The sequence below is a fragment of the Bubalus bubalis genome, chromosome 21, assembly GCF_019923935.1.
Source record: "Bubalus bubalis isolate 160015118507 breed Murrah chromosome 21, NDDB_SH_1, whole genome shotgun sequence".
NCBI lineage: Eukaryota > Metazoa > Chordata > Mammalia > Artiodactyla > Bovidae > Bubalus > Bubalus bubalis.
The window spans coordinates 56,433,078-56,445,599 of record NC_059177.1 but is presented as its reverse complement, the minus strand read 5'-3'; the positions used below and the strand labels follow the sequence as shown (position 1 = coordinate 56,445,599).

At 49.0% G+C, this 12,522-nt stretch overlaps 1 protein-coding gene across 2 annotated transcripts in view; it reads left to right on the top strand.

Moving 5' to 3' along the window:
• The window catches only part of MKRN2 (makorin ring finger protein 2), a 41,425-nt gene that overhangs the window by 13,021 nt on the left and 15,882 nt on the right, over positions 1 to 12,522 (top strand). For both annotated transcript variants that reach the window (XM_006078921.4, XM_044933815.2), the window contains exons 2-4: positions 9,633 to 9,761; positions 10,654 to 10,835; positions 11,854 to 12,158. In XM_006078921.4, coding sequence (XP_006078983.2) covers positions 9,633 to 9,761; positions 10,654 to 10,835; positions 11,854 to 12,158 — 616 coding nt within the window. The remainder of the gene's footprint in view (positions 1 to 9,632; positions 9,762 to 10,653; positions 10,836 to 11,853; positions 12,159 to 12,522) is intronic.

The following is a 12,522-nucleotide window of genomic DNA, read 5'->3' as shown; positions in this document are numbered from 1 at the left end:
ACTCAGAGGCAGGTACGGCCTGGTCTCTGGGGCCTCCGGGTCCTGGTGTGCACACGGTTTTGTTTGAGCCCTCCGAGCGTCTCCGGCGGGTATGGGGTTTGATTCTAAACGCGATTTTGCCCCTTCTACCATCTTGCTGGGGCTTCGCCTCTGTCCTCGGATGTGGGGTATCTTTTTTGTTGGGATCCAACATTCTCCTGTCGCTGCTTGTGCAGCAGCAAGTTGCAGTTTTGGAGTTCGTGCAGGAGAAGATGAGCACGCGTCCTTCTGCTCTGCCATCCTGAAAACAGTGTTCGGTTCTCATTAGTTACCGCTCTATGTGTAGTGGTGCGCATATGTCAATCCCAGTCTCCGGATTTAACCCCCTCCCCTCCTGGTGTTCATACGATTGTATCTCTATTTCTGCTTTGTAAATGGGTTCAGCTGTACCATTTTTTTCTAGATTCCACATAGATGTATTAATATATGATGTTTGTTTTCCCCTTTTTGACGTCTGTCTGTCTGTGTGGGTGTCTCTGGGTCCATCCACTTCCCTGCAGACGCTGAGGTCCTGCTCCTTTGTCTGTTGTGCCCGTGTGCTGCGCCTTTCTCTGTCTGTCTGCTGACGGGCGTCTGCGTTGCTCCCATGTGCTGCTCTTTAAATGGTGCTGCTGTGGATATTGGCGGAGAAGGCAACGGCACCCCACTCCAGTCCTCTTGCCTGGAAAATCCCATGGACGGAGGAGCCTGGTAGGCTGCAGTCCATGGGGTCGCAAAGAGTCGGACATGACTGAGCGACTTAGCAGCAGCAGGAGTGGAACTGCTGGTTCTGTTTCTAGTTAGTTTGGAAATCTCCACACTGTTTTCCCACTGGCTGCGCCAGTCACATTGTTAGCAACGGTGTAGGAGCGCTCCCTTTCCTCCACCTCCTGCCAACATTCGTTATTTGTGTCCCTTTTTACCGTAGCTGTTCGGAGTGGTGTGATGTGATCTTGTGGTTTTGATTTCCCTGATGAGTAGTGATGTTAGCATCTTTTCACGTGCCTCTTGGCTATCTGCATGTCCTCTTTGGAAAAAAGGTCTATTCAGGTTTTCTGCCCTAAAATCATGTTTGTTTGATGTTGAGTTGTATGAGCTGTGTATATATTTTGGATATTTACCCCTTATCAGTCAAATCATTTACAAATATTTTCTCCCATTCAGTAGGTTGTCTTTCCATTTTGTTGGTGTTTTCTTTTGCTATGCAAAATCTTAATGTTTGATTAGGTCCCATTTGTTTATTTTTGTTTTTGTTTCCTTTGCTTTAGGAGACAGATCCCAAAAAATGTTGCTATGGTTTACATCAAAGAATGTTCAGCCTATGTTTTCCTCTAGTTTTATGGTTTCCAGTCTTACATTTAGGTCTTTAATCCATCTTGAGTTTATTTTTGTGTATGGTGTTAACCAGATGGCCCAGGCATGTTTTCAAGAGTAGCAGTTCTCTGCGTCAGGGCCCCCACGTTGGGAAGTACGCACGGTGAAGCTGTCGGGAAAGCACGCAGTGGGTTGGAGGGGTGGGATGGTTTCTTGGTCCAGCCAGCACTCATACTGGTCATGAAGGAAGGTGGGTTATCACAGTTTGGTGCAGTGTTGCAGACAAGGGCCATGGTTTGGACAGAGGCAGAGTGACCGGAAGGTCAATTTCGGAAAGAAAAGGTCCGGGCTCCCTGGGAAGACCAGAGCTGGGGTCCCCTGCCCAGCAATTAGATCTTCTCTAAGCCTCACACCTCTCTAAGCCTCAGCTTTCCTGTCTGCGTCATGGGTGTAGAGCTGAGACTCCTCAGGGTAGCTGCTGCTGCTGCTAAGTCACTTCAGTCGTGTCCAACTCTGTGCGACCCCGTAGACGGCAGCCCACCAGGCTCCACTGTCCCTGGGATTCTCTAGGCAAGAACACTGGAGTGGGTTGCCATTTCCTTCTCCAATGCATGAAAGTGAAAAGTGAGCTAGACAGAGTCTTATTGATGGTACTGCTGGTTGGTTGAATCTGTTGTGTTTTTCCTTACTTATTGTATTTCTGAAAACTTGTTCAGAGAGAGGGAAGGCCCTCTTTGCCACAAAGTTAAGAAGTGTCCCTCTTTCAAAAAGATACATTATCACAGCCTTACAGGAGAGGGGAGAAAGGGGTAAAACCAGAATGCTCCAGAGCTGATAAGATGGGAGCTGGTGTGGGTCTCGGGAGGCTGCCACTCTGCCTGCTTTTGTGTCTTGAGTTAAAACATGGGTTCACAGATGAAGCCCCTGTACAGAGCACCTTCCTGATGAGTTCCTCACGGACTTCTCCATCCTCTCTGGTCTGTGTCCCCCCTGCGGCTCCGTAGCCCTTCTGGAAGAGGCCTGGGGAGGGGGGGGGGGTCATGTCTTTCAGCCCCTTGTCCCTTGCTGGGGGCACACTGGTCAGTAAGCTGGCGCAGTCTGGCCGTGGCCCTCCCGTCTCTCAGCAGGCCTGCTGCACCCCCAGCAGGCCTCCCCTCTCTGCCTTTCTGTCTCTTTTCAGAAGAGACACGGACTCCTCCCGCCCATGACACCCCTGCGCTCTGCACGCTGCTTCACACAGCCCCCTGGGTCCCCCCACCTCGGTCCCTTGTCTCCTCAGCCCTGTGCGTGCATGGTGGTAAGGCACGGGTCCGTCTTGTAACTGTCAGCTTAATTGTCGGTGTTTCTTACTAAACTTTAGTAAGAACTGATTCTTTTTAAAGAGGTGAGGGACTGCAGCCATGAGATTAAAAGACGCTTGCTGCTTGGAAGAAAAGCTGTAACCAACCATATTGAAAAGCAGAGACATTACTTTGCCAACAAAGGTCCGTCTCGTCAAGGCTATGGTTTTTCCAGTGGTCATGTATGGATGTGAGAGTTGGACTGTGAAGAAAGCTGAGCGCCGAAGAATTGATGCTTTTGAAGTGTGGTGTTGGAGAAGACTCTTGAGAGTCCCTTGGACTGCAAGGAGATCCAACCAGTCCATCCTAAAGGAAATCAGTCCTGAATATTCATTGGAAGAACTGATGCTGAAGCTGAAACTCGAAAACTTTGGCCACCTGATGTGAAGAACTGACTCATTGGAAGAGACCCTCATGCTGGGAAAAATTGAAGGCAGGAGGAGAAGGGGACGACAGAGGATGAGATGGTTGGATGGCATCACCAACTCGATGGACGTGAGTTTGGGTGGACTCCAAGAGTTGGTGATGGACAGGGAGGCCTGGCGTGCTGCATCCATGGGGTCACAAAGAATCAGACACAACTGAGGGACTGAACTGAATAAGAGGTGAACTTTGGGGGTTGGATAGGTATTATACTGAGCATTTATGTTTGTTTTTTTTAAACACACTCTCCCCAGTATTCGATACTCTATAATTTTTAAAAACTAAAACAACCATCATTTTCTCTTACAGAAGTAGTATATATTCATGGCAGAAATACTTTTCTGCATTTTTGAAATGTGAATATGTGTGTGTGTGAGAGCATACTGTATGTTTTAAAATTTGTGGTAAAATGTACATAACAAAAATGTGCCGTCTTAACCATATTGCAGTGTGCAGTTCAGGGGTAGGAACATTCACACTCTTGTGTGCTCATCTCCACCATCCACCTCCAGAACTCTTCCAACCCCCAAACCCAAACTGTCCCCTTTAGACACTCAGCTTCTCTATCTGCCTCCCCGCCCCTGGCAGCCGCCATCCACTCCTCTCTGTGACCCTGGCTGTCCTGCGTGCCTCGTGGAGGTGGGGTTCTGCGGTGCTCTTCTTCTTGTGTCGGTCTCACCACTTAGCGTAACACCCTCGAAGGCCTTCCATGTGTAGCGACTTCAGCTTTCCTTCCTTGCGTGTGCAGACCACATGTTGTTTTTTCCCTTCGTCCCTGGGTGAACACTTGGGTTGTTTTCACCTTTTGTCTGTTGTGAATCATGTGGGGTGTGAAATACTTGAGTTCTTGTTTCCAGCTCGTCTGTGTGTATCCGCAGGAGTGGAATTGCTGAGTCGTATGGCAGTTCTGTTTTTAATTTTTGAGGAGCCGCTGCACTGTTTCACATGGTGGCGACTGCCGTTGTGCTCTGTGTCCTGTTCCGTAACACGCTTTTCTCAGTTAGCACTCTTCAGCTTCCATGTCAGTAAAGTATCCGATGTCTAGTCTGTGCCCATCTGTACTCAGGTCTCCTCATTTGTCCGGCAGGCTTTCCCCATTTTCACCAAGCACTTTATTACACATGTACTCACTGTTTTGTTCCGCTCTGTTGCTGTTCAGTCGCTAAGGCGGGTCTGGCTCGCTCTGACCACATGGACTGCAGCCCACCAGGCTCCTCTGTCCTTGGGATTTCCCGGGCAAGAAGACTGGAGCAGGTTGCCATTGCCTTCTCCAGGGCCACAGGTGTTTTTTGGAGCTGCTTTGTCCAAACCAGAATATCATCCAGGACCAAATATTGCACTGGTTATTGCATACCGTATATTCTGTCTACTAAGCTAGTGCAATTCGACAGCTTTATTGAAGTATAATTTTCATACCATTCACTGGGACTGTGTCTGTGTGTAGCCTGTAGAAGCTGTGTCTGTATCAGGACTATTCTGTCCCTACAGACGTGCCCCTTTTAACACTACATGTAAGTGAATTCACACAACAATGTGCGGTCTTCTGTGTCTGCCTTATATCACGCACTCGGATGTGTTCGCCCTTCATCCTTGTAGCACGCATCATTCCTTCTTGTTGCCAGATAATACCCCACTGTGTGGATGTTTCACAGTTGGTTTATCCCTTTACCACTTGATGGAATTGTCAGAGTTCTCACTCTATTATGAATAACGTTGCTACGAATGTTCCTGTCCAAGTATTTGTTTGAACATGTTTTCATCTTTCTTGGGTAGACAGGGTCGACACCTAGGAATGGAATCGCTGAGTCCTGTGGTAAATTTATGTTTAAGTTTTAAGAAACTGCCAAACTGTTTTCCAAACCAAGGCCCTCTCCCTTTACTCTTTTCCCATGACACTTGCTTGGTAAAGAGACCTGCCCCACATGCTGCCTCTTCTTTTGTATTTATCTGGTTGCTTCATCATGAAGTCTTTTAGTTTGTTCCCAATCTTCCTGAATTTCCTATAAATTCAAAGACCTGCAGTTCGGGGTTTTCTTTAATTTTTTATTTGGTGTTTTGGTATAACCAATGAACAATGTTGTAACAGTTCCAGGTGAACAGGGAAGGGACTCAGTCATGCATGTATATGTATCCATTCTCCCCCAGTTCAGTTCAGTCGCTCAGTCGTGTCCAACTCTTTGCGACCCCATGAATCGCAGCACGCCAGGCCTCCCTGTCCATCACCAACTCCCGGAGTTCACTCAGACTCAACGTCCATCGAGTCGGTGATGCCATCCAGCCATCTCATCCTCTGTCATCCCCTTCTCCTCCTGCCCCCAATCCCTCCCAGCATCAGAGTCTTTTCCAATGAGTCAGCTCTTCTCATGAGGTGGCCACAGTATTGGACTTTCAGCTTTAGCATCAGTCCTTCCAGTGAACACCCAGGACTGGTCTCCTTTAGGATGGACTGGTTGGATCTCAAGCCCCCTCCTATCCAGGCCGTCACACAGCATTGAAGAGTTCCCACGCGCTATACAGTAGGTCCTTGTTGGTTGTCCATTTAAGATACAGCAGTGTGTACATGGCCATAGCAAACTCCCTAACTGTTCCTTCCCCTCAGCAACCATAAGCTCATCTTCTAAGTCTGTGAGTTTCTATTTTGTAAGTTCATTTGTATAATTTCCTTTTCGATTCCACGTGTAAGGGCTGTCACATGGTGTTCCTCCTCTGTCTGACTGACTTCACTCAGTAGGATACTCTCTGGGTCCATCCATGGTTGCTGTAGATTGTGTCATTGCACGCTTTTTTAATGGCTGAGTCCCATCCCTCGTGTTGTATGTGCTGCGTTTCCTTTATCCATTCTCCTGTCGATGGACGTTCAGTTGCTCCCGTCTTGGCTGCTGTGAACACTGGGGTGCTCGTGTCCTTTTGGATCATGTTTTTATCCGTCTGCGCACGCCCAGGAGTGGGATTGCAGGGTCATATGGTAGCTCTATTTTTAGTTTTTTTAAGGACCCTCTGTACTGTTCTCTATAATGGCTGTACCAGTCTACATTCCCACCAACAGGGTAGGATGCTTCCCTTCTCTTCATACCCTCTCCAGCATTGATTGATTGCGGATTTTTTTTTATGATAGCCATTCTGGTGGATGTGAGATCTCATTGTAGTTTTGACTTGCATTTCTTGAATGATTAGTGATCCTGAACATCTTTTTGTGTGCCTATTGGCCATCTGTGTGTCTTTGGAGAAATGTCTATTTAGGTCTTCTTCCCATTTTTTGAGTGAGTTGATTGTTTTGATACTCTTAAGTATCATGAGCTGTTTGTATATATTCTGATCATGACTAATCCCTTATCTGTCACATCATTTGCAAATATTTCTCCCAGTCTGTGAGTTGTCTTTTCGTTTTGTTGATAGTTTCCTTTGCTGTGCTAAAGCTTTTGAGTTTGAGTTGGTCCCATTTGTTTATTTTTGTTTTTATTTTGATTATTCTGGGAGATGGATCAGAAAAAGATGTTGCTGTGATGTATTGCAGAGAGTATTCTGCCTATGTTTTCCTCTAGGAGTTTTATAGTATCCGGTCTCATTTAGGTCTTGAATCCTGTTTGAGCTTATTATTGTATATGGAGTTAAAGATGATCTGTTGTCATTTTTTTGCATGTGATTGCCCAGTTTTCCCAGCACCATTTGTTGAAGAGACTGTCTTTCCAGCATTGTGTAGTCTTACTCCTTTGTCATAGATGGGTTGACCGTAGGCACATGGCCTTATTTCTGGGTGTTCCGCCCTGGTCCATTGACGTGTATTTCTGATTTTGGGCTTATTTCTGGGTGTTCCGCCCTGGTCCATTGACGTGTATTTCTGATTTTGGGCTTATTTCTGGGTGTTCCGCCCTGGTCCATTGACGTGTATTTCTGATTTTGGGCTTATTTCTGGGTGTTCCGCCCTGGTCCATTGACGTGTATTTCTCATTTGGGCTTATTTCTGGGTGTTCCGCCCTGGTCCATTGACGTGTATTTCTGATTTTGGGCTGATTTCTGGGTGTTCCGCCCTGGTCCATTGACGTGTATTTCTGATTTGGGGCTGATTTCTGGGTGTTCCGCCCTGGTCCATTGACGTGTATTTCTCATTTTGGGCTTATTTCTGGGTGTTCCGCCCTGGTCCATTGACGTGTATTTCTGATTTGGGGCTGATTTCTGGGTGTTCCGCCCTGGTCCATTGACGTGTATTTCTCATTTGGGCTTATTTCTGGGTGTTCCGTCCTGGTCCATTGACGTGTATTTCTCGGTTTGTACCAGTGCCATACTGTTTTGATGATTGTAGCTTTGTAGTATAGTCTGAAGTCTGGGCACCTGATTCCTCCAGCTCTGTTTTTCTTTCTCAAGATTGCTTTGACTATTTGGGGTCTTTTGTGTCTACATACAGATTTTGAGATTTTTGTTCTATTTCTGTGAAAAATACCATTGGAAATTTGATAGGGATTGCATTGAATCTATAGATTGCCTTGGATAGTATAGTCATTTTGACAACATTGATTCTTCCAGTCCACAAACATGGTATATCTTTCCATCTGTTTATGTGTTCTTACAGTGTTTGGAGTACTTCTTTTGTCTCCTTAGGTAGGTTTATCCCTAGGTATTTTCTTCTTTGATGTGTAGATCCGCAGTTTTGTTGGATTCGGGTTTGAGTGTTTTTGGCTAGGATACGTGGCCATGTTGTATACTTCACTCACATTGGGGAACATCAGCAGACATGATGGTTTTTGTTTTTTCATGTGTATACTGGGTCCAACATCATTTGTTGAATTACCTTGACACCTTTATCAAAAGTCAGTCACTGTACACATGCAATTCTATTTATAGGCTTTTAAAAGAGCCTCCCTCTGCCTCCTTGAACTGTAGTTTGTCTCTTATCAGCAAGACCAGGGGACTCTGCTTGGGGTCGCCCTCCCTGCTCCAGGCCCAGACACGCCTTGCAGTAGGAAGCCGGGCTTGGCACCTTTGTTCGCTTTCAAGGCCAGTCTGGTGCTGCCTTTTGTCCATGTGTGAAAGTAGTTGTTTGATATGTTTTGTTCTGTTTCCTAGTTTTTCACAGTGGAAGGACAAGTTCCATGCTCCTCCCAGCTGGAAGCAAAACCTCTTTTCTCCTCTGGTCCTTCAGTGTGGGCGGTCTCCACATGTCTGCAGGCATTCTGAGGTTTTCTCAGTGCTCTTTGGTGCCATGGTGTGGTGTCGTGTCGTGTGTTCCATTGCCTTTGGTTCATCTGCTGTGGACGTCCCCTTCGGTTCTTTGTTACATGGTCCACTTCTCATGTTACCTTTGTGTTTCCCTTAAAACCTGCAGCATATTGGACATAGCCCGTGATGGCTGTGATTAAACCCTTGTCTCTGAGCCTGTCGCCGGCCATTCCTGTTACTGACTGATTGTCCTCCTGGTTGGGGGTCACATTTTCCTGCATTTTGGTATGTCCAGTAATTTTCAATTGAATGCCAAACATTGTGTTTTTGAGCATTTAGATTTTATTCTCCCTCACAGAATGTTAAAGTTTGTTTTAACTGCCAGTAAGTTATTTGCTATCATCTAGCTTGTTTTGAAGCTTTTCTCTCTTTTTCTAAACATTACTGGGGCAGATCTAAAATCTGTGTATTTGAGAACGTGTTTGCCCTTAATGTCAAAGCACCTCCTGCTCCAGTTCGCTCTTGAGTCTTCAGTGAGGCCTCTCTGCTCTGGCTGGACAGAGCCTCCCTGTGGCTCCTTCAGGGCTGGAATTGGACGACTTAGTGGACGTTCTTACTTGTGACTGTCTTGGTGCTATGCTGTTCTGCTTGGTCCTTAGCACGGTTTAGTAGGGTAGGTAGTGTAAGTTTCGGAGAAGGCACTGGCACCCCGCTCCAGTACTCTTGCCTGGAAAATCCCATGGACGGAGGAGCCTGGTGGGCTGCAGTCCATGGGGTCGCGAAGAGTCAGACACGACTGAGCGACTGCACTTTCACTTTTCACTTTTATGCATTGGAGAAGGAAATGGCAACCCACTCCAGTGTTCTTGCCTGGAGAGTCCCAGGGATGGGGGAGCCTGGAGGGCTGCAGTCTATGGGGTCACACAGAGTCAGACATGACTGAAGTGACTCAGCAGCAGCAGCAAGGCCCACCAAAGCTGGTTTTGTGACGTGCTGATAGCTGACACCGCTGGGGCTTGAGCCCAGATCTCTGGCTTCTGTACAAGCAGACCCTAAACTCCGTGAGGACAGAGCGGGTCTTCAGCGTGTACTTTCTCAGTGAGGAGGCTCACATTTTACGCGGGTAACATTTCTTAGATCAAGAGGATGTATTGTAAGATAGAAATATGTGGGATCATTTTTCTTCTCGAAACGCTGCCACGGAAATAGCTGTGGTGTGCCTAAAATCACTCTGTCTTCGAGTCGAGGACACACAGGTATCTCCAGTGCCCACTTAACACACAGTGTATGGAGAGTGTGTGTTTGTGTACTTGGTTCAAGAATATGGTGATTTAGAAAGTGAAGTGTGCTTCTGAAAGCCCTGTGCCTCTGCTTTCTCTCCAGGTATTTTATGCACGGTGTGTGTCGGGAAGGAAGCCAGTGCCTGTTCTCACACGACTTGGCGAACAGCAAGCCGTCCACCATCTGCAAATACTACCAGAAGGGCTGCTGCGCCTACGGGGCGCGTTGCAGGCAAGAGCCGCGCCTGCGCCGGCCGCCACCCTCAGCTGGCGCTTGCGGGCTTTAAGTCCTTCATCTGGACCTTGGGTCTTGATGAGGGGAGAACTGCAAAATGAGTGTACAAAAATAATTTGGAAACCTCAAACTTAGTGCCCTAAAAACAATTTTAATTTTCCAAAGTCACTTTCAGGCCCGTTCTTATGAGTCTAACTATGAATGTGCATTCACAGTATACCTAAGATTTTATGTCTTGCCTTTTTTAATAACATGTCATAAGCTCTTCCCAGTGCTGCCACTGTTACGTACTAACTGTAATTTTATAACTTTCCATAATGTTGATGTACCATCATCTAACTCTTCCTATATTAGCTACATTTAGAGACGTAAGTGGCTTCCAGCTTTTTGTGTGAGCACCCATGCAGCAAACATGTATGCACGTAGAGTCTTCATTTGAAACCGCCGTCTGTAGGTGCCTTTTCCCTGTGCACATGTAGAGCGGCTGCTCTGCCTCCTGGACCGGGGGCGCCCTCTGTCCCTCCGTGTGTTCCCTGGACGTGGGCACTTGGCCCGCCCTGCTCTGCTCCCGCCAGCGGGCGCCCCCAGGAGTCCAGGGAACAGCCAGCATCTCCTGGCGGGTTGGGCTCCACGTGGTCTGGGCAGCACGTCCGTCCCACTTGAGTTCCACGAGGGCACTCAGAGGAAGTAATAGACAGCAGTGTCCCACCCACTCTGAATTGCCAGGCAGTTCTTACCAGTTGGTAAGAGTTTTATCGATTAAAGTGCAGGAGAAGACTGTCTCCCTGTCCACGTGCACAGATGGAGCAGAAGGGGAGCTGCCGCGGCCTGGGGCAGGTGAGGCGTGTGCGTGTGGGGGTCCTGATGCCTCTGCGTGTGTCTTGCTCAGGTATGATCACACGAGGCCCTCTGCTGCGGCTGGTGGGGCCGTGGGCACCGTGCCCCACAGGGTGCCCTCCCCGGGTTTCCACAGCCCTCGCCCTGCGTCTGAGCTCACCGCATCAATCGTGAAGACTAATTTACACGAGCCTGGGAAGCGTGAGAAGAGGACATTGGTACTGAGAGACCGAAGTGAGTGGGCGCGGCCCTGTCTCCCCTTTGAACAGCACCCTCGCGTTCTAGGCTTTCCTGTCGGGGCCCCTCAGCACCTACCCAGAGCCCCCTGAGAACAGCCTCCTCTGCTGCAGGGCGCTCGGGCCACACGTCTGGCCTTGTGCCCGAGGTGGGGAAGGGCCGCTGCTGGCACTGTGTGGGGTGCCGGCCCAGCTCTGAGAGGCCGCAGGCTGCTCATCGCAGAGCTCCGCATTATGATGAAGCGCGTGTTTCGCTGTTTCCCTTCTCCGTCAGTTCACAGTCTTAGTTCTCACGCTGAGCCAGTTGCACTTTCAGAAACAGAACAGCCCGTCGTGGTTTGAGGAGTGGTCTGTGCCCTGGAACAGGGTCTGCCTGGTCAGAGACTACAAACTGTAGTTGTTTTTATTGGCTGGTTCTCACCAGGTGAAGGAGTTTCTACTTCGGGAAATTGTTCAGCATAAGATAGGCAGATACCCTACTAAGCAAACAACAGGTCCGTCCCATAGATACCCCTCTGAGGAGGTTAGGAGTGTGTGCCGGGGCGGCGGCAGCTCCTGGCTGAGAGGTGGATGGTGGCTGAAGGGCCAGAAACCTGCCCCGGATCTTTAGTCTCCTCACCGTAAAGTGACTGGTGAAAAGGAAGTCTCTGTAATCCTGTTGACATCGTTCTGGATTCCATTTGACTTTTTCTCTTTTTTCAAGTGTAACTGGTTCGTGTGTTGACATTTCCATACTTGCCGTTTTTAAAAAGCAACTTTCAAATTCTTTTATATAAATATATCACCGTCTGCTGTGCTATTTCCCTATGTTGCCAGTTATGGCTTTTTGGGTTTCATTACAATTCTAAGTAATATCACTCTGAACATTTTTTCCCCTCTGGCCTTTGTTTTTTCCCATACGTTCCCAAGGGTGAAACTCCCAAGGTCAGGGTTAATTTGTCAGGTTTTGACTGGTGGCTTCCCAGAAAGGCTGGGCCAGCGTTCACGAGTCTGCGCGCTGTGCCTTTTCTCTTCAGATCTCTCCGGCATGGCTGAAGACAGGACCTGCCCTGGCGTGGGGAGTAGCCCCGGGGGCTGCAGCGACGCGCAGAGCGGCCCCGAGCTGAGGCCGCTCTCCTACCTGGACGCCATCCGGAGCGGCCTGGACGACCTGGAGGCCGGCAGCTCGTACGGCGGCGGGCAGCAGCTGTGCCCCTATGCGGCCGCCGGGGAGTGCCGCTTTGGGGACGCGTGTGTCTACCTGCACGGGGATGTGTGCGAGATCTGTAGGTTACGTGTCCTGCACCCCTTCGACCCCGAGCAGAGGAAAGCTCACGAGAAGGTACAGTGCCCAGCTTGACATGAACGCGTCTGAAGGAGCGGGGGGCGCACTGGGTGATGAAATCCTTGGTAGCTCTGTCCGCATCTTTCTGCCAGTAATACCTGCATCCTGGGCCTGGCCAGCCAGGCCAGCCCCGGAGAGTGTGAGGAGCCCGCTGCTGGGAGGGACTGTGCAGGGCAGGAGGCTCCAGCGTCTTCTGGAGGCCCCTGCTCAGCACAGGCTGTGGCGGTGGGCTGCACCCTCTGCCGTCTCCAGGGGGTGTGGAGGTGAACACGGATGAGCGCCGCCCTCCTCCCAAGGATGCAGTGCCCGGTGTGCGTCCACGGTGCCAGGGCCTAGGTCTGCGTATCCTTCGCGTTGACTC